The sequence below is a fragment of the Pyrgilauda ruficollis genome, unplaced genomic scaffold (genome assembly GCF_017590135.1).
Source record: "Pyrgilauda ruficollis isolate IOZ18807 unplaced genomic scaffold, ASM1759013v1 scaffold59, whole genome shotgun sequence".
In the NCBI taxonomy this organism is placed as follows: domain Eukaryota; kingdom Metazoa; phylum Chordata; class Aves; order Passeriformes; family Passeridae; genus Pyrgilauda; species Pyrgilauda ruficollis.
In genome coordinates this window covers 358,267-378,777 of record NW_024527599.1, presented here as the reverse complement: position 1 = coordinate 378,777, position 20,511 = coordinate 358,267, and the positions used below count along the sequence as shown (strand labels likewise).

The 20,511-nt window shown below is 57.0% G+C and overlaps 2 protein-coding genes across 3 annotated transcripts in view; both read right to left on the bottom strand.

Moving 5' to 3' along the window:
• CLUH (clustered mitochondria homolog) overlaps positions 1–13,377 on the bottom strand; it is a 31,936-nt gene extending 18,559 nt beyond the window's left edge. The window contains exons 1-5 of one of the 2 annotated variants that reach the window (XM_041482688.1): positions 13,174–13,377; positions 2,533–2,729; positions 875–1,046; positions 570–713; positions 236–363 (exon numbers count right to left, since the gene is read on the bottom strand). In XM_041482688.1, coding sequence (XP_041338622.1) covers positions 236–363; positions 570–713; positions 875–1,046; positions 2,533–2,729; positions 13,174–13,288 — 756 coding nt within the window. In that variant the 5' untranslated portion in view covers positions 13,289–13,377. Of the gene's footprint in view, positions 1–235; positions 364–569; positions 714–874; positions 1,047–2,532; positions 2,730–7,008; positions 8,806–13,173 lie in introns of those variants that run through there. The other variant, XM_041482687.1, reaches the window with a different exon arrangement.
• A 4,607-nt stretch (positions 13,378–17,984) lies between these two features.
• CCDC92B (coiled-coil domain containing 92B) overlaps positions 17,985–20,511 on the bottom strand; it is a 6,839-nt gene continuing 4,312 nt past the window's right edge. Inside the window, exon 4 of the mRNA XM_041482721.1 lies at positions 17,985–18,099. Coding sequence (XP_041338655.1) covers positions 17,985–18,099 — 115 coding nt within the window. The remainder of the gene's footprint in view (positions 18,100–20,511) is intronic.

Genomic DNA, 20,511 nt, shown 5'->3' with positions numbered 1-20,511 from the left:
CTGCCACCCATCCCAGCAAGCCCTTCCACACTCTGCGGATATCCAGACTCCATGTCCAGTGTTTTGCACACCAGCTCCTGGACTTTATTCTTTTGGCTAAGCAGTGCTATCCCAGTGCTTGCTAAGCACCAAGCAGAACAAATCCCAAAGTCCACTTCAGCTCAGCTTTCAATCCCTGACCACCAGTTTGCTGTGAGGAATGTGCCAGCAGCTGTTTGACACAGGAGAACTCTACCTTCCAGTCTCTGTTCTGGGGCTGAAGGGCACACAGGGGCCTCTCTTTGCTACCTGGCAGGATATGTTCAGGAGGGGTGCAGTCAATTTGTTCCATTTCGGTACCTTTCTTCTTCCGTTTTCCACTGTCTAGAACAGACAAAGACATAAAGTCAGTTCTGAAAATTGCAGCATTCCCTCCCCCAGTCATCATTCATAGAGGGATGCAGAAGTACTCCAAGTATTCTCTGCACTCCTAAATGACACAGGACAGCTGATTGTTCCTGTGTGTTTAACTAAGCAAGGAGTCAGGGAATGAAACACTGACCACACCAGAGAAGTCTTTTTCACCGTACCTCCCAGGTCTCCTTCAGTGAAGACACTCAGGAAGGACAATGAGTTACAGTCCACACCATTGAAAGCATCTGATGGGTCAAGGCTCTTCAGAAGGTCCCGAATGTGGCGCACGTGTATCCTGGCTTCTCGCACTGTGTATGGCTCTGACGACCAAAAAGTGAGGAAAGAAACTGGAATTAGACCGTTGCTTACTCCTTTGGCACACGGGTCTCAAAATGGAACCACAGGAAAGAGCTGACAGGTGGCCAAAATCACTGCCTAAGAAAACCCTCACTCGTTCCCTCCCAAGTCTGAAGGAACTTGCCTTCCACCACTTTGAGCAGCGAGCCCTCCTGCAGTCCTTCAATCGTCTTCAGCTCAGCAAAGTTGTCCAGGACGTTGCCATCCAGCTGCAGGGAGAAGCAGGTCCGATGGCAGGTATCCTCCCGGTCCATCAAAACTTGATGGATTTCTTGCACCATCTCTTGAGGAGAAACCTTAAGAAGGCAAGAACCCAGACAATTATTGTTTACCCTCCCACATGCTCTTGCCCCTCAGCTGCAATATCAAAAACCTCTCAGACCCCTCTCTCAGGCTTGGAATGGCAGACTCTACCTCCCTTCCCGGGAAGATCACTTCTGCTCCTGCTGGGAGGGCACTGTCTCCTCTGGCAGGGTCAGCCACCCAAGTTCCACCCCATGGGGCTTGGCACCCAGAGATGTAACAGCAGGCACTGCACCAAGGACTTGGCATGGGACAGAGGTGACGAGGGCACTGAAGGAACAGAAGGTGGTGGGGGAAGTGGGGTTTTTCCCTTATCCATTCACACCACATTAGTGGTGAGACCTTGAATGCTGCACATGGAAAACAGCCCAGTTCCTCCTCCCCACCCTGGTGTCTGTGCCAGTGCCACACCTCCACAGGGCAGGGGCTGCTCCCCCAGCTCCCTGCTCTGCTCCAGCACCACTGACACTGCTGGAAAGCCCAGAGCACTCGGGTAGTTTACATCAGCTGCTGTAAACAACATGGCCTGCTATTATTAGCCTATTAAAACTAACAGCCAGGGGGATTTAAAGGAGACAAAAAGCCAGTCTGAGACACAGCTATTTCCACAGGGGATGGGATTTTGCTGCACTCTCTGCCAGTCTAGAGAAGGTAAGAACTTCCCATTGCATTTAGATTCCAGATGCCTCTCCTCAAAATTAAGAGATACTTCATTCAGATAGTTTTCAGTGAAGTATCAAGCTAAATGGGACTATGAACCAGGCCCATCAGAGCCCATCCTGACCTGGCAGCATGTGACTGTCCACATGACATGAGGCAGAGCTCTCCATGCAGAGGGAAGGGGAGACTGCATTGTTCCCTTGGTCTTCAGGCTGGTGCTTGAGCTCCCTGAGCTCTGTTAGCACCTGTCACTGCACCAAACCCAGGCTGGCCTGAAGCAGCATCATGTCATAACTGCTGAGCAAGCAAGGGATTTTCCCTTCCTCACTCAGGCCCAGAAATCACGTTTTCACAACCTTCTTTAGAACAGCCCAGAAGTGGGAAGGCCATTTTCCCTGTGCTCAGCTCCGCAGCCAAACCCCTCTGTATGGACAAAGAGCTACACTGCAGTGAGGTCTCCTTCCTCTTGCTCCACACCTGGGATCCAGAATGAAACACCCTCCCTGTCCTTGCAATGCCTAGGCAGGCCTGGGCTAGGCAGCCTCTTGCTCACGTCTCTTCTTCCTTCATTTCTCTCAAGGCACTGGCCAGGCAGTCTGCTGCACCTCCATCCTTTGCTGCCTCCGTCCCCACTTAGTCCTGGTCAGAAGACAGACAGGTCAGGGAGCTGAGAGCAGCCTGAAGGTGCTGTCCAGACTGAGAGGGTTAACAGGGGCCTTCCCAGGCACTGCCTCCTTCCCTGCCTGCCTGGCTGAAAGGATCTGGCTCAAATACTCCCCACCACCTCTGTTCCCTTGCCCAGCAGGCGAGGGCAGGTACCTGCAGGGAAAAGGGCTCTATCCCTGGTGCACAGATCTTGACAGTAAATCCCGTGTCCTGTATGACGATGACCTCCTGGTCGTTCCCATCTTCTCCCGGGTCAGCCTCCTCATGGCCATTCTGCTTGGCATCCTTCTCGCCCTTGAGGCTGTCATGTGGGCCGCTGCCATTCATCAGTGCCACGCCAGACGGGTGCTCTGGGCAAGGAGAGAGGGGTTTAGACAAGGTCCTCTCCAACGGGCTGCACAGACTGGCCTGGACACTGCAAAGCCCGAGCTAATCAGGGGCTAAAAGGCAGGTTTTTATTCTGCACTTGCTGTTTACTAGACAGAGGTGTGCCAGGCCCTTCCCTCCCTTTCCTCACAGCATAATTAGGGTGCTCTCGCTTGCCTGCGGTGTTAGCATCTTCCACAAACCATGTGCAGAGAGGGGAGGGAAGGAGAGCAGGAAGGATGGGTCAGTGTACACCACACTGAGCTGTCTTAAGAAGCCTCTTAATTAAAAGAAAAAGGGTGTGTGGTGCTTTGCAGCCTGGAGGCAGCTGTAACCTCTGCACCAACACGTTAAAGAGCAGAGGGAGAGGGAGGCCAGCGGCTGCCCGGCACCGCTGCGCTCACGTGGCAGCCCGGTTACTCCACAGGCACACAGCAGCTCCCACGGCCCTGCCCGCATTTGGCCACCCTCTGCATTTCCAAAATACTTTGCAGAGATCCCATGGTGCCAGGGCGAGGCTTTGCCTAAGCACTTTTATTCTAAGAAAATGGTGACGACATTTTAAATGCTCGTTTAGACAGATGCGTCACAGGGCTGGGGAGCTCTCTGCACCCACCTCACAGCTCTGCAATGGTTTGTTTTCTTTGCCAATGAGCTGGGTAGCGTCAGACAGCTGATAAGATCTAGGAAGCTGCCAGTCTCCTAGAGGAGCCTACATCCTCTGAACCAGCCTGGGGACCACACTGAAGAGGACTAAGGGGCTGCCAGAAGTTGGAAGAACGGAAAGAGCTGCTGATAGCAGCTCTGGGAGATGGCAGAGTACCCCTTGCCCCCAGCGTGCCAGGCCAGTGCCCCACCCCACCCTCTCGGGCCAGTGGGTGCTGGAGAACAGCAGGCATCGTGTCCCTCAGGCTGTGCTCCCAGCAGGGCTGGCCCAGCACTCAGCTGCAGCCCAAGGTCACAGGCAGCAGGGCCAGCTGGGTGCTCTCGGGCACCCACCTGCAGGCAGCACAGATGGAGCAGCTGGGGCTCTTTCCCAGGCAGCAGAAACAGCTTTCTGAAAGGCTGCACAGGGTCAGGACAGCTGCAAGCCAGGCTAAAGCCTCGAGGCTGCAGCCCTGCAGCCAGCTCCATCTGGCAGGTGTCTCTCCCCATCCTCACCTCCCAGCAAGGCACCAGTCCCCACTCCAGGGGAAATGGCAGCTCAGCCTCCCTCACCTCACAGACTGGTGCTGTGGCTTCAGGACCCACAGCTGTCACAGCCAGTTCTTCTCCATCAGCCCCAACTGCTCCTGCAGCCCAGAGAAGTCATCCAGCATCACAATAACCCAAAAAGGGATGGCAACACCATATCCCCTGCACACCTCTGGAGCACAACATGAGGCTGCAGCAACAAGCCCTGCAAAAGCACACCTGGAGGGTCACGTCCCTGCCCCAGATGACTGCCAACAGCAAACCCTCAGAGATGACTGTCAGGGCTGACGTGGGACACGGCGAAAGGGCAAGAAACGCAATGAGAGCACGCCCGTTCCGAAAGGCAGCAGGTAGCAGAGCTACCTCACGCAGCCTTGGCTGCCTTCAGCAGCTCAGCAGCTGCTGCTCATGTTCCCTGTCACTGTGCATATGTCCCCAGCACTCGCTGCTCATTTCTTTGACAGATGAAGCCACGGGCAAGTCAGACGAGAGGCCCGGCTCTGGCTCCAGTAAGCTGCTGTCATGCTAGAAAGCAGGAAGAAAAGCTCCATGCAAGAGTGCCTCAAGAGATGTGGTTTCAGAAAAACCACACCATGCCCAAAGGGCTGGGGAGAGCCCCTCGTCACACCCTAGAGCACAGCCATACTCCTGGGCTGCCTGAACACGCGGGGATCTGGAGGGAGTGCAGGCACCACGGGAATGCTGCACCTGGGGCTACCGGTGCTGCAGGCAGGATGACCTGCCAGGCTTGGCCCAGCCCCTGCCCACCCAGACAGGGCAGGATCACTCAACTTCTGTTCCTGCTGTGGTAGCCAGAAAGGAGACAGAATTTGGCTGAAAGGAAGGCTGGCACTGCAACCCATGCACACGGCAGTCCGGAGAACAGCAAACACCTTCAGCAGCAAAGCCAAGTGAGACAGGAAATCTGGACACAGCAAGGGAAAGTTGCCAGCCAGGACCACACTTCTGCTTTTCACTGCTCAGTGGTGTAAGATCCCCAAACTACCTAGTGTTTCAGAAATCAGAATACTGCTCCTAGTCTGCAGAAATATAACACACTCACACCTTCCATCCCTCTTTTCCTTACCTGAGTGAAGGCAGGGCCGGCACAGCTCTGCAGTTTGTGACAAGAGACATGTAGAGGCAACACCCTCAAGTCTCCTTATGCTAGAGGATCTAGCTCCAGCCAGCACAATCTTAAGTTTAGAAACAAAAGTAAGTCTGGACCAAGAAAGATCTGCTGTGCAGCAGGTTAACCCTCGGATGTGAGGCAGGCAAGGCTTTCCAGAGGGGTTCTGTACAGAATGGGTATATTTCAAAGAAGCACGAACTGGCCTGGAGGCTGTGCTGCCTGCTGGGTGCTGACTCACCTGATGTGCTCCCCAAGGGCAGCAGAGCTGCACCCACCTGCCTTAAAGTGGTTCCTCCCTCCCGCTGCAGCCCGCTGTGCCGCGGCCTCGGCGCACAGGGAGGTACACCACGGGGCACTCGTGGATTTCAGCCTACTTGAGACAGCAGGAGGAGGCACAGCAACACCTCAGAGACTCCTGCAGAGACCTCGCTCCCTTCCTTGCTCTACTTCAAGCCCCAAAGAGGCAGCAGCTGTGTCTGGCTGCCGGCTCACGGAAGGTGTCTGAGTCACAGGGAAGCGGTTCCGCCCGCTCCGGGGGCAAAGCCGGCCGCTCCTCTGCTCACCGCCCTGCTCCTGCTGCAGATGGAGATCCCTGCCGGGTCACGTCGGCCTCGGCACGCAGGCTGGTGATCCCGGCCGATGGCTGTGACCTCTGGTCTCCCCTGTCACTCCTGGGGATGTGCCTGTGCCCCAGCAAGGACCCTCCTCCTGCACTCCAGCTGCAGCGCGAACCCGAGGTGCGGCGGTGCTGCCGAGCTCCGGCCCGTGCTGGCTGGAGGTGCTCTCACCATGAGAACACCACGAACACGACGTTCTCACTGCTGCCCCGAGCACAGCAGAGCGATCCCCACACACAGAGCAGAGCAGAGCAGAGCGTGGCCGTGCGCTCACACCGGGCACAGAGGATCAGACACAGGATTAGGTTCCATCTCTGCGCCTGGACAAGGAGTTCACACGCCAAGGTGACAGGGGCTACTTTAATCACGCTTCCTATCTACAGCCAGGTGTGGCAGTGGCACCTGGCAAACCCCTGCAAAGAGCCTGGCGTGAGGGAGGGCGCACACCTGAACCCAAAACCTGCTGGCTGCACACAGCCATAGACAGCACAGATCCTGGGAAGAGTTAGTTAATAACTGATTTACATTCAAACTAATCTTCTAAACCAAAGTCAGACACAAATCCTTTTCAAAGATTATCGGATCCAAAAGTCAGTGACACTATGTTGCTGGGAGTTAGCCTGGTCTGCAGGGACTGCTCTGTCGCTGCGGAGTTTCCTTCCCTTTCCTTTAGTAACTGGAGAAATTCTTAGAGGGACAAAACTAAAAATTAAACCCCCTGCTTTACCAGCACCAACTTTTGGAATGCATTTCCTGTTATCAGTTCCAGTGCCATTTTGAGAGGCCAGCTGGCTGGGGCCACTGTCCCCACTGCACTGCAATAATGCACTGGGTGGAGGAAGAGGAGGAACATCCCATCCTCAGCACAGCTGATGGAGCTGCTCCACCCCTGCAGCTCAGGCCTGTCCTCAACCTGCACACAGCTGAAGGAAGCCAAAGGCTCCCTGTGCGGGTCCCTCACAGCTGCACACTTCCACCCAAGCTGCTGCAGGCTGGGCTGTGCACATCCACTCCCATCCCTTACAAGGACCACGTCTGCAGTCACAAACAAAAGAGGGATTTACCTTATGAATTGAGAATAAGACAAGCAAAACGCCCTTAAGTTTGCTTTGCTGACACGAACAAGGCACAGACAGGTCCCTCTGTGGTACACACCCAGGTGGGATACCTTGCCACCTTCCTCCTTCACCTGTGAAGTTCAAACATCACCTCTGCACCCCTCCCCTCTCCTTTGTGCTGCCCCATCCCACAGGCACACACAGCCACCCAGCCCTGTGAGGGGCATACGGTGTGCTGGCTCCATGCAGCAGTTCGGAGCACCTGGGAGAGGAAGCTTCTTTTTCTTCCTCTTCTTCTTCAGCTGCTGCTGCTTTGAGGGCAGAACCTGGGCCTGGGAATCAGCATCGCAGCATGACCTCGTGCTGGGGCAGGCAGCAGGCTCTGTCACAAAACCAGCACTCGTGTTCTGAGCCTTAGGTGACACCTCACCAGGGGGCACAGGCAGCACAACCGCACTTGGAGCTGGCAGGGTTTTCCCTGCACTTGATGGCAGAGCAGAGGACGGTGTGGCAGGGCTCCCTGGGGAGGGGGCAGGAGCTCTGCTCCTCGGCAGGCTGTCCGGAGGAGCTCTGCTCCTCAGCAGGCTGTCTGGAGCTGCTAGGGCTGCGTGCAGGCCCTGGCCGGCGGAATGCGCGCTGCCGTCAGCTGCTGCCACGTGCTCCTCCCGGCGGCACCATCTGAGGGCTAAGCCGCTGTCCTCAAGTTTCACACAGCCCTGGCAGGCCTCAAGTGACTGAGCATGATCAACCAGCCCTGCCGGCCTGTCCCCAAGGTCGGCTGGAAGGACAGTCACTGCATGGGATGCCTCTGTCCGCGGGAGCAGGCCAACCGTGCCAACGCCAGCTCTCAAACCGCTCTTATCACAAACTGTCATCATTCCTTCTTTGTCCTTGGTCTCAGATAGATCTTGGATGTATTCAGTGCCCTTCTGCAGGCTTCCAGTCACCGCCTCACTGGGGATGATGTCTGGATACAGCCCAGCACGCTGGGCAGCTTCTGGCATCTCTGCGACGACAGTGCAGCTTGTGGGAGACTTTGGCAAGAGGGGCGACCTCTCGTCGGGTGAGCCAGAGCCGCGTGGCTGGAAGAGGAGATCGGTGACTTGCCTGCAGCAGTTTGCAAAAAGGCTGTTTCCCATGGCTGCTCAGCTGTGTTCCACGCACACACTGAAGCCCCCAGCAGGCACGGTCCCACGCGCAGCCCGTGCCCTCTCGCAGTCAGGTGCTGTCTCCAAAGAGAACGCCTGCGCGGCCCCAGCGTGGCAGGACACAGGAGGACCAGCAGCTGCCTCCGTGCAGGATCCCACGCCCCGTGTGCTCACCAGAACTGGATGCTGGGCTTGCAGCAGCTTCCCCAGGGTGCTGCCTGGGGACCTTCACCCAGGGCACGCCTTCGGCCCCGTCCCTGCTGCCTCCCAGCCGGCAGCTCCCGCAGCTGCGTTCCTCTCTCCGTGCCGCAGCCCAGCCGGGCTCACACGGCTTCCCAGGCACTCGGGGATGCCTCCGGGCCGGGCCCGTTATAAATAGCCCGATCTCGAGTGCCACAGCAGTGCAGCCTGGGACGAGCGCTGTGCCAAAGCTGAGCAGTGAGCTGCATTGAGTTACAAGGCAGGGCAGTTACTATGGCACGCCCGGGCCCGGCACAGCCATCCATACTAAGCAGGCGAGCACAAAGCGTCAGGCACTGCACCAGGCAGTAGTTTCTAGACGAATCTTCTCTCGTCTCACGCTGCTCTGCCATATAAAACACAAACAAACCACAAAACCGCACACACAATCCCCTAACACCTCTCCTCTCTCCATGCCACTTAAAGAAAACCATGGCAACTGAAGCAGGGATTGTGGAGCTGGAGCTTCCTCCAAGCAGGAGGTGGCCGGGGAGGCTGTGGCCAAGCAGGGCACTGCTGCCCTCCAGGAGGCACAGCCAGGGGCTCCTCAGCCTCCATCGCTGCCGTCATCAGGTATCACTCCCTCGGCACAGGACAGGCCTTGGAGCTCTGGAGCCTCACCACTGCGTACCCCTCAGTGCCATGAGCCAGCAACAACTTTCAGATCACATGAGCGTTGTGGTTTTTTTGTCATTTTTGAAGAACTTTATATGTGCTTATAGCTTCAACTCTTCCTCCTCCTCACGAAGAGACCTCTGGAAGAGGAGGAATCTCCTAGAAGTACGTGCTCAGGTCTCATGAAGCTGAGCTGCATTTCCTTGACTGCAGCCAAAGCAAGCTCCCCTGTGTATGCGAGCTCACAAGAGTGTATGTGTAAGCTCTAACCTGTGAAGGCTGGTGTCAGTACAGCAAATGCAAATTAAATTTTAGCTGAATAATAAATGAAACTAAATAAATAGTTTAATGAATCCAAATAAATTGAGTAGATGAATAGGCATTAGCTCCAGAGATGGCCCTAATGAAAACACTTCTGCAGGACATCCCGTCAGGGGAGGTGGGAGACATGTGGAGGTGCCTCCCTCTGCCTCCCCGCGGAAACCACAGCTTCCCAGGAACTTCCCACTTCAGGTACAACAAGGACTTCTTTCAATAAGAGCCCACAGTGAGGCATTAGAGCTGCTCTACTGCCATCATTAAACTCAAATTGGTTTTAAGACATCTGTGGGCAGAGGTACAAGCTCTGCATTTATTTCTCAGCAGGTTCACACCACTGAGACGGGCTCAGAGAGAGAGCAGAGCACGGTGAGGCTGCACCTGCAGTGCTCTGGGCAGGGCCAGCCCCAGGTCATCCACAGGGTCCCACAGCTGCTGGCTCGGGCACTGACAGGAGCTGAAATGCCTTGTGCTTTGCATCTGGCACCTGAGTTACCCACCCTGCACTTTCCACATCTGGGAGATTTACATTTAAACTCATTTGTACACTTTCTATCTGCCCAAAGATTTTCATGGACCTAGCCTTGGAACTGGCTGGCTGGGTGACCCTGCTACAACAACACGCAATTCAAACATCACAGAAATCCTGTACACTTTCTATCTGCCCAAACATTTTCATGGACCTAGCCTTGGAACTGGCTGGCTGGGTGACCCTGCTACAACAACACGCAATTCAAACATCACAGAAATCAGGCACAAAGAGTGGGACTAATGCAAAGTGCAAAGACCAGCACCAACAAAAACATTAACTGTGTCAGGAAGAGCATGCTTCTCAAATTTCAAGAGAGCTGAAGGAAGGAATTGTATTTCAGACAGAAACCAAGAACCAGCCGATAATCCTCCAAGTCCCTGGGCTTTACTCTTGAGCATACCTTAGTTTCAGAAAGCTTCTGGGACAGCAAGAGCGCCAACCTGTTGTTCTCTGGGCAGGGTTTGCAGGGGAGGTGTGACAGCTGTGATGGCCTCGGCACCCCTGGCTGCCCTGCAGTGCAGCTGTGGCTCAGGAGCTGTGCAGGAGTGCTGCAAGCAGCAGCCCAGGAAAGCAGCCTGCCCCCCAGGAACGCTCTGCAGGCACAGCGAGTGACCCCCCAGCTCACACAGTGCCCTGACCCCAGCTGGCACCACAGCCCAGCCTGCAGCTGAGCCTCCAGGACACCGAGAGCGAAGGCAGAGCAGGCGAGGTACTCGCACAGGCTGCTCACAGCCAGACCCACGCCACCATTCCCATCTCATCCCACCCCAAGGGCAGCAGGCTGCCTAGTGGGCAGCCTGGCAAGCAGGGCTAGTCTCAGCTAATCCAACCCGCCGGAGCTCTGGGCAAGATTCATGACCCTGCAGTTTTATGTCACTGGACACAACTACATACAACTTCTCTGAGCCTGCAGCCTCTTCAACTGCTTGTAGTAGAGACTTTCTCTTTAAAGGGAAAGACAAATAAGGACATGCTTTTTTAGAAAAACATGCCAACCCAAAGCTAATCCTGAGAGAGCCTTGCTACTATGGCAAAAAACCTGACCTACTGCCAAAAGTGACAGCCACTGCCACCACAGGAGGAACCACGTGCTGGTTTTCATCTTTGGCACACTGTCCAAGCACTGCCCCAAGGACAGGCATTGCTTCTCAAATGCAAATAAAAAAATGCATGAACTTCAGACCTGTAAAGCTTCTAGAAATAACAACTTTCTAGCACAACCAATGGAGCACAATGCAGGAAAGTAAAGCAAGTGCTGGGAAGCTGTGCCAGAAGAGGGGTGTGCTGCCAAGTTTAGTCATGTAGAGACAATGAAGGTAAACACAGGACTCTGCAACACGGTGCTGGCTTTACTGTGCACGAGGCAGTTCTGAGTCTGCAGGTGGATTTATCTCAGTGCGTGTTCCTGACCTACTTACTTCCACTTTTCAGCTGGGAAACCCAGGAGCAAGGCTGCTCAGGCAGAGCACAGAGCTTCCAGTGAGAGCTCAGCTCCTATCCCACTGACAGAACTGCCCCAAACATGATCCCCTCGGGTTCCCATCCCTCATCTTGCCATACAGATGCAAGTTATCACACTCCTTTCCCCTTCTAACCTTGCAGCAGTGATCAGATTTCTCTTGCACAACTTTCCTCTGACTGTCCCCCCCAAGCCTGCCAGAGCTGTGTATTAAAACCCCGACTGCCAGCAATTCAGACCTTTCCAAAACACCAGTGAACCTCCAAGGTTGGGCAACAGACAGTGATAGCAGATCCCCAGATTAAGAATCAGCCTTCTGACCTTGTTGCTAACGCACAGCTACGCTTGCCTCCACAGCAGTTTTCCATTAACACCTGCATTCTCCACTGCTCTAATGAAGATGTGTGCAAAAGCAGGGCTGTCTGGGGACTTGGGGACAGAGGGACTGAGCCAGGGGAAAACAGATTTGGGCAAGGCAAGCTTGAAAGGCATTTTACAGTAGCTAGAAGCACTGCTAAACTTGTTCTAAGGCAGAGAAGACTGCAGGAATAAAAATAATGCAAGAAACACTGCACCCAATGGCTGTCTGATCTCACACCAGCTGACAGCAAAGGTAACAACCCAAAACTGTGCCCATCAGAAATCATCACAGGAACCCAACTGTCCATGCTTTTGTGTTTCTGCACTCAGGAGGTCAGAGTAGCCTCAACAGTTTCTAGGCTGGGGGGAAGAGAGCAGCAGCCATCAGCCCCTTGCCTGGCACAGAGCCCAGCACACGAGCCCGGGTGCCTGGCACAGCTCGGGGGTTTCTGCAGCAAGGAGCCCACTCACAGCCTGCCCTCAGCTCCAGGCACTGAGAGCTGCCCCAGACACAGGCAGTGCCTGCCCACACGGGTGCTCTGCAGGGCACACGGGCACTGGGAACACCAGGTGCCAAGGCGGCCAGGCTGACCCTGCTCCCAGGTGAGACCTTCCTCTGCTCCTCCCCAGATTCCACGGGCAGTGCTGAAACGCACAAAGGATTCTTCCACCTTCCATCCTCCCTCAGCAATCAATTGTGGCTGGAGAGGCAGAGATTACACTGCATAACTTTTTAACCCGATTGCTGGCACTGCAGGCGTGATGCTTGCTCCAAAACCCAGCGCGGGGGTGAGAGGGGGAGGCCACGAGCACTGAGCTTCCCACTCCTGAACTGCATCCAGCCTGCTCCACTACCGAACGCCAGTGAACTTTGCTTTAGGTGACAAACTTCAAAAATCCACCTCGATACCATAAAAGCAGCGGGGGCTGGAGGCGATGGTGGGTCGGTCAGGGGACTCACGTGCCTCGGGACCAAGGCCAGCCACAAGCCACGCTGCTTCCACGCCTTTTGCTTTGGAGAGCAGAGAAAAGAGCTGAGCCTGAGACGGGTGCTCAGGCTCCCAAGTTCTTGGAGATACAAACACCAAACTGAGCAAACCCAGGGCAGATGGAGGCGTCCGAGGGTCGGTGCCAGCCCGGGAGCTGGCACTGAGAACAGTGAGGACAGGGAGCTGCACACTGTCCCTGCGCCTGGCCCGAGCCACTCAGGCTCCAACACAGAGCAAGAACAGCCAGCAGATAACTAGTTAATCCTGCAATGTCCAGCTGAGATGTCGAACGAGCCTCAGTCCTTTCCAGGAAAGCTCTGGCTCATGAGCGTTTTCTAACATGTCAGTGGCGCCCGCAGCCCGAACTCCCAGGCGGAGCCGCGTGTCCGTCCGTGGGCAGCGCCACGCGGTGCCCGCACCCCGCGCCGGGAGCGCCGCCGCCGCCCACGGGCTCCGGGGAGCGCCGCCGGGACCCGCGGGGCGGGGGGGAACGGAGCCCCCCGGGCCGTGGGTGCTCCCGGGCCGCTCCGCCGGGCCGGCCCCGCCAGGACGAACCGCCCGAGCTGCCGGGACCGGCCCGGGTCCCCTCCGCCGCCCCGGCCCCGCTCCCACGAGCCCCGCGCCCTTTCCGGCGGGCGCTGACAGCCCCGGCGCCGGAGAGCGAGCGGTGGGTCCTCACCGCCGCTCCGGGCACCCTCGGGACGGGCATTCCCGGCGCCGCAGCCCGGCCCGCGCTGCCGCCGCAGGCCCCGGCCCGGTTCCTTACCGGGGCGCTGCTGCGTGTCGGCGGGCCGGCTGGCGCGGGGTGCCGGGTGCTGCTGCTCGGCGCCCTGCGCGGCCGGCACGGCGGCCGGCGGCATCTCGCCCGCTCGGATGACCATGGGCCCGCCGAAGGACAGCGCCGTCCGCCCGCCCACGTGGTGCGGCCCCGCCGCCGCTACGGCGCCCGGCAAGGCCCAACCCCCGCGCGCCCGCAGCGCCTTAAAGGGGCCGCGCGCGCCGCCGGGCCCGGCCCCGCACGGCCCCGCTCGGCCCCGCGGCACGCGGGGTGCGGCCCACGGAGACCCCCCAAACACCGGGGAAGGTCACCGGCCGCCTGCGTCCTTCCCGGAGGCTGCAAGGTCACCGTGCGGCGCGGGGGTCCCGGGGTGACCCCGAGCAGAGCCCGGGGCCGTGCGGCGGAGCGGGGAGAGGCGAGCGGGGAGAGGGGAGAGGGGAAAGGGGAACGGGACCCCCGGCTCCGCTCCCCTGCCCTGGGACACCTTCCCTCACGGGCTGCTCCAGGCACCGTGGCACCGAACAGGTTATATCTCTGTAAACAGGAGTCTGCAGCCCCGGGAAATGTTGGGAATATCTTTAATTGTAACAAATAATGGTTGGTGATAGTAAAAAAAAGAAAAAAAAACAAGCAAAAATAAAACTGAACAAAAACAACAACAAAAATCCCAACCAAAACAAAACAAAACTTACAACCAAACAAGTTTTCTTAAGAAAGGATGTTCTTTGATGTTTGGTCTTTGTAACTTTCAAGCCTAACCAACAAGAAGGGATATTGAATCCATGAAAAGCATAGTAGCTAACAAGCAAGCTGTAAGTGATGTCCATGTGTTGGAAAAACAAAGTTTAGGGCTCGACATGATTCAGTGATCTAAGACCTGGGGGAGGAAGTTAACACAGCTTGGGAGGAAGGATGTTTCCATTAAAAATGGACACAGAGTGCAGAATTTATGGGCCACAAGGACATTTGACAGGACTCCCAAGATAAGGAATAACTAATAAAACTAGTGATTGTGCTGAAATCAGCTCCAAATGGGTAGAAGGTAATTCTGGTAGGGGGAGTCTGTGGCCATCAACCCACTGACCACTGATGCTAGAAATCAACTGACCCAAAAGAAGAGAAAAAGACTAATCAGCATGGGAAGCGGGGAATCATTAACCAATAGAGAACACTAATTAATAAGAGAACTATGTCATTTGTAGCCAATGCACACTAATTCCTTTGTTTGCCAAAATGTACAAATTGTTAAAAGTTTTGATAATTGCCATACATGTCAGGTGGAACAATCCCTCATGTACCCAGTGCTAAATAATGTCAACTTTCTAACCAAACAAACTGGTTGGAGAATTTATTTCCCCTTTCTCTGTGTCACTGTCTGGCCTTGAACACTTCCAAGAATGGGACAGCCACAGCTTCCTTGGCCAACCTGTGCCAGGCCCTGCCAGCCTGACAGGGAACAATTCCTTCCCAATATCCCATCTCACCCTGCCCCTGGCAGTGGGAAGCCTTTCCTCCTTGGCCTGGCACTCCAGATATAATGATAATAATTATAATAATATAATAATGATCCCCCCGTCCACCTACAGGCCCCTGTGAGAAGGGGGGTGTCCCTCTGAGCGCTCCCTGTGCTGTGCAGGAGCTCTGGGGGAGTGAGGTAGGAGCAGGGACAGGGACAGAGATGCTTCTGGTTCGTGGCTGGAGGTCCTGCATTCCGGGCTAGGACAGTACCAGCCTGCAGATTTCAGTCTCTTTATTAAGAAAAAGGCATATTACAACAACTTCTAAAGTACAGCTCCATACTCTAGTCTCTGGGTGTTAACACATTCTGAAAAGCACTTGGTTAAAAAGCAAAGTCGACAAGAATATCATCCTGGCAAAAAAAAAAAAAAAAGGTGACATGTAGCAAAATGAACATTCAAATAAAGCAGAGCAGTGTCAGACCTTTGGCATGTGTCCCTCTGCCTCCCCAGCACGAGGCACAGGCGTTTATTGTTCTCACTGAGCTTCGCAAACTCAGCCAAGGACAATATTTTTTTGCTCCATCGAAACCACAGCTGCTCTGGGACCAGGGGAGCTGAGAGCAGAGGCGCTGCCCTCCTCATCTCTCCGAGCCCTCCCAGGGGTCCCGGCGCAGCTCTGGCCAGGCAGAGTTGATGTCCCCACCCCACTGGGGTGACAGTGACCTTGAGACAGACAGACAGGGCTCGTCCTTGCGGCCGAGGGGGCTGCAGCTCAGTGCTGTACCCACAGCCCCTGGGCACAAAGGCTCTGCTGCTTCAGACATGCAAAGGTTGGGGCATTCCCAGGGCCTGATAGTCTAATTCCTGCGAGAATTGCAACAACAGGAAAGGAGAGCTTTCTTGGAAGCTGCAAGATGACTGAAATCTATCGGGAAGAGCCAGGAGGCATAACCACACCCTGGCCAGGGAGGACCAGGCACCGTTTGGGTGTGGGTTGGGTGCACCTCTCACACACCGGCAGCTTCGCCCCCCTGCTCCTGCCCCAAGGTGCGAGGAGAGGGAGGGTGACATGAAGGGACGGGTGTGGTGGCAGTGTCACCCTGCGTGTCCTGCCCAGAGGCACCATCCCATCATGGGGCTGGGACAGCAGTGTCCCTGCAGGGCCAGGGCTGGCAAGGAGGGCACGGAGGCAGAAATGGGGCCCTGGGGAGCAAAGGGCAGCTCTGACGGCAAGGGGACACGGCGCTTTGATCCTTGTGCTTTAACTGGCCCTGGTGTCTGGTGGCTCCTCCACAGCTGCTGTGCTCATCGATCCTGAGCTGGCCCAGCCGGCACTCAGCACTGCTGATCTTATCCACAGATCTCAGATGCCTGCATGAGGCAACCCAGCGGCGTAAGGGAGTTCTCTCCCGTCCTGCTGGCAGCCGGGCGCCGGCAGTGCAAGAGGGTGACAAGAACGGGCGTGCAGCGAGGCGCCTGGTGTCACTGCAGCCAGGCTGGCTCATCAGGGCTGCTGGTCCAGGAAAGGCAGGGTGGCGTGGCTTCATTGGGGCAGCAGGAGCCAGCTCACAAGGCTGTACACAAGGACTCTGAAAGGTTCACCTAACCCCCAACGATGAACGTCCCTTGTTGTGCTGCTGATTCACCTTCCTAGCGTGGAGAGCAGGGGGAGAACTTGGGGAAAGCAGAGCAATCCCTTCACACTGCTGGCTCCAGCCACTGCAGGCACGTTTCTTGCTATGTCACTGCCACCTCTCCTGGGCACCCAGGAAAGAGCAGCCCTCAGTGCCTGCAGAGCACCCATCAGCTGGGCCACGAAGCTGGCTTGGCCTGCCGTAAGGCGATTCACAGAGAGCTTCCTTTCCTGGGCCTGGCCCCAGTTCAGAGTGTCTGCACAGAGCCACGCAGCAGTGGGAAGGCTGGGAGCCTAGTGGGGAAGGACACGGCTGGGAGTGCTTAGATTAGCCCCAGCAAGCACATTCAGAAAATATGGCTTTTTAGTTAACAGGATCAAGAAGAAGAACTTCCTGACTCATCTGCCAGGGTTAAGTAAGTCCAGGGGAGCATGCATCCCATTGCCAGGAGTGGCTCTGCCACAGCGAGCGCAGCGGGTGCATCTTCCCCCATCCACTGCTCACCTCACACCTGCTGCAAGGTGCATTTGAGACGTCACTTTCTCAGACAGCATTAGGAAAAATAACGATGATAATTATAATAATATAATAATAATAAGGAAAAGAGATATTAGCAAACCAAACACATCAAATCCATAAGGCTCTGCAGAGCTGCAGAGCAGAAGGGGGTGCAGAGGAGAGGAGCCCGGCTGTCGGTCTGTAGACAGCCTCAGCACGTGGTGGTTCACACACACAAGACGTTGTTTAACAACCGAGCGTTATTGCTATGCTTCCACTTCCAGTCTAATCATTAAGCTTTACAAGCCAACGTCAAACACTGCCCGTTCCCTCGCCGCGGGCGGCCGTGCTCCTCACGCTGTGCCTTCACAGCACAGGTCGGAGCTGTGTGTGCCCTTTGGACTCCCGAGGAGCGCAGAGCACGGAATAAATGCACCCACAGATCCCTGTCACACCCTACAGGCTAAGGGCGAGCTTACAGTGCGAGGGGGGAGTCCACGAGAGCCCCCCACTCCAGGAGGGGAGGGCAGGCCCTGCCTGGGCCCCCGTGGCTCTCAGGCTCACGGTGGCTCCAGCAGCCTGCTCAGTAAAAAATAGGAATACTGTCTTTTTGATTTTTTTTTTGATCATTTTGATCTCTTTGATCATTTTATATAAATACAAAGATTAAAATAATTTATCTCAACATTATTTCTATTACAATCATACAGTGTTTTCCCTTCAAAACAAGTGCATGTATGTGTGTGTGTATATATATATATATCTATAAGTGTATATATAGTATCTCTAGAGCTTCCCTCCCCCCTAAGAAAAGCAGCAGTGACTGAAGCAGGTACAGCACGCAAGAGCTGATCCTTCCTGCTCCAAGGCAAATGTGCCCAAGGAAAAGTGCAGGGCTCACCCTGACAACTCATCTCCAAGCACACTCCATTGGCATGAAGGGGGAACTGGGGTGCTGGCTCTGCATCCCCCAGGAGCCCCCCTCGCTGCAGGCGGCTCTGCCCGCCCGCACCGGGAGCACGGGGGAGGGACCGGCATGGGGGACTGCAACCACATCAGCTCCTTGGGCAAGCTGCTAATTACTGGTGGAGAGGAAAGGGCCCTGCAGCTCAGACAGGGTTGCTTAATTTACATACTAGGCACTACGGATGATGATTGCTAGGAAGGTATTTACACAGGAGAAGGATCATACTTCTCCCTCCACTTTTCAATGCTCAGTCATGGACACCGTGATCTCATGAAGGAGTTTGTAATCAAGATGCAACACACTGTGTCTATCAGGATTGTCTAGGAAGGACGGGAAGCAGCTGTGCACGCCGCAGCTGCAGCGACAGCCGAGCACACAGGGACAGGCATCGCCTCTTTCACCCTACCAGAGGAGACAAATCCGCAGCAGGACCTCTCAGAACCTGAGAGAAACAGCGATTTCCAGAGGCCAGTAGCCCCTCAGGGGCACAACACCCCCAGAACTGTGCCGCTGGGGCCCTGGGGCTGCTCCCCTCACAAACGTCCCCTGCCTGTCCCCGAGGGTGGGTGACAGCAGGGCCCCAGCACACCCGGCTCCCCCCGGAGCCTGCCTGGCTCACTGCGCAGAGGGAAACAGGTGGGAAGCATTCTGCAGCCCTGCCGGGGAGCTCAGGGCTTTTCTCCCTCACGTTCCCTGCTCAGAGCCCGGCAGGGCGTTGCAGAGCCCCCCGTGCTGCCCTGCACCTGCCGAGCCTGTGCGGGCACCCTGGGCACGGGCAGCTCCTGCCGGGGCTCCCTGCAGCCTGGCACCTGAGCGCTGGGGGCTCGTGGGCTCTGCACTGCCGAGGCAGCAGCTCCAGCTACCTCGGGGGCTGCAGACGCTTCCCACGAGAGCTTTCGTGCCCCAGGAGCTGCACACCTCGGCCGGGCTTCAAGTGCCTGAGCGCTGTCAGGGGGCTCTGCCCAGCGTGGCTTTGCTGGGCTCTTTCCAAACCCAGGGCTGTGTTTGGGACCATGGGAGCAGCTGGGGAGTCCCAGCCCTCAGGGCTGCCCTGGGAGAGCACAAGGGATCATGTCCTCCAAAGCCTGGCTAGCCACATAACAGCCAAAGAAAAGGTGCAAAAGCCGCTAATTTCTGCCCTGCTAGTGCAGCTCATACGCTTTGGGGTTTGTTTTTACCAAAGAGCTGGTTGGCGACTGCTGCTGTCAATCTCATAAAGCATTTTAATAGAGTATATAAATATTGAACTACAAAAATAGACAGCTCTGACTGCACGGGCACACTGAGGGTGAGTGCGGGCAGGCCAAGCCTCACTAGTCTATCAGGGTGATGTCTTTCAAGAGGTTTCAAACTGAATTGGAAGGAAAGAGAGTCTGATGCCACCCTGCAGCTCCCTCCTGCCCACAGCAGCCGCGGAGGCAGGAGGGTCCTGCGGGAGGCTGCTGCCCACCAGGCTGGCAGGCGCTGGGTCCCGGCTGGGCAGCCAGGCTGGCAGCCCACCCGCCAGGGTGAAACCTGCCCCTTGAGCTGCCCCGAGCAGCCCAGCTCCGGCAGCACCGAGCAGAGTGACCTCTGCCCTGCCCGGCTGCCAGAGCCCTCCCCGCTAATGGTGTTTCACAACAGCCAGGGAGCGATTGTAAAGCTGACAGTTTGGCTGGAAATGGGGCAAGGCTGCCCCAGCGGGGCGGAGGCAGCTGTGTATGGCTGCTGTGCTGAGAAGGACGGGAGGCAATGGGGGAGGACTGGGGGGCTGCTCTGCCCCCAGCAGCAAGCCCAGACCTGGCTGTGGATGTGACTGAGAACCACAATGCTGGTGCCGAGGACAGCCCTGCGCAGGGGGCACGGCTGCAGCCCTGCTCCAGCAGCACACGGAGCCCGGCTGCAGCGGCCGAGCAGCCACGGGGTGTCCAGCAGGACTGCCAATCCCGGCACTTGTCCAGCTGCCTTGTCCGAGTCCTGCGTGCGAACGCGATGAGGGGAAATCCGTCTTGGAGACAGCCAAACCGCTGCTCGGGGAGCGCGGGACAGGGCCTGGCTAGCACTGTCCTTGTGGAAGCGGATCCCTCCGTCACCCCCAGGATCGGCCTCGCTCAGCTGCCTGCGTTCTGGAGAACCTTCCAGGCGCTGTGCCCGGTGCGGGATGGCCAGGGCTGGAGGCCGGGCTGGCTCAGCGCGCGGGGCCGGGCCGTGTGCTGCGCAGCCCGCAGCTGCGGGGCCCGGCTCCCAGCACCGCGGAAAGCCAGGGAAAGCAGCCCGGCACCCACGCCGAGGGCAGCAGCAGCAGCAGGAAAATCTCATTTTAAAATGCTTCCTCCTCTCTCTTTCTTTGTTTTTTCTTCGCAAGCAGGGCACAGGCACTCGGACGTGTCCCCTTCACAGCCCGGGTGCTGGAAGCTCCCCCGTCCCGCAGCACTGCCGGCAGCATCCCTGGCTCGGACCTTCCGGGGCCCTCCCTGGCTGCCGGCGGGTGGGAGGCGCGGGCAGGGCTCCGCTTTCGGCCGCCCCTCCGTTCCACCGAGGGGATGGGGAAGGAGCCTCCGGCGCCCGGCCGGTGCCGCGGGGCTCAGGCCTCTCCGGCCGCTCGGGCCGCGCCGCGCCCTCGCCGCCTACTCCTGGGCCCGGGGGGCACCGCGGGCACCGTGGGCACCGGAGCCCTGCCTCTTGCCGGGCTCGCCCTTGGCCGACCTGGCCCTGGCCGCCGGCTCCTGCCGGGGGGGCCGCTGGCCGCGGGAGGCCGCGGCGGCGCCGGCCGAGGCGCGGGCCGGGC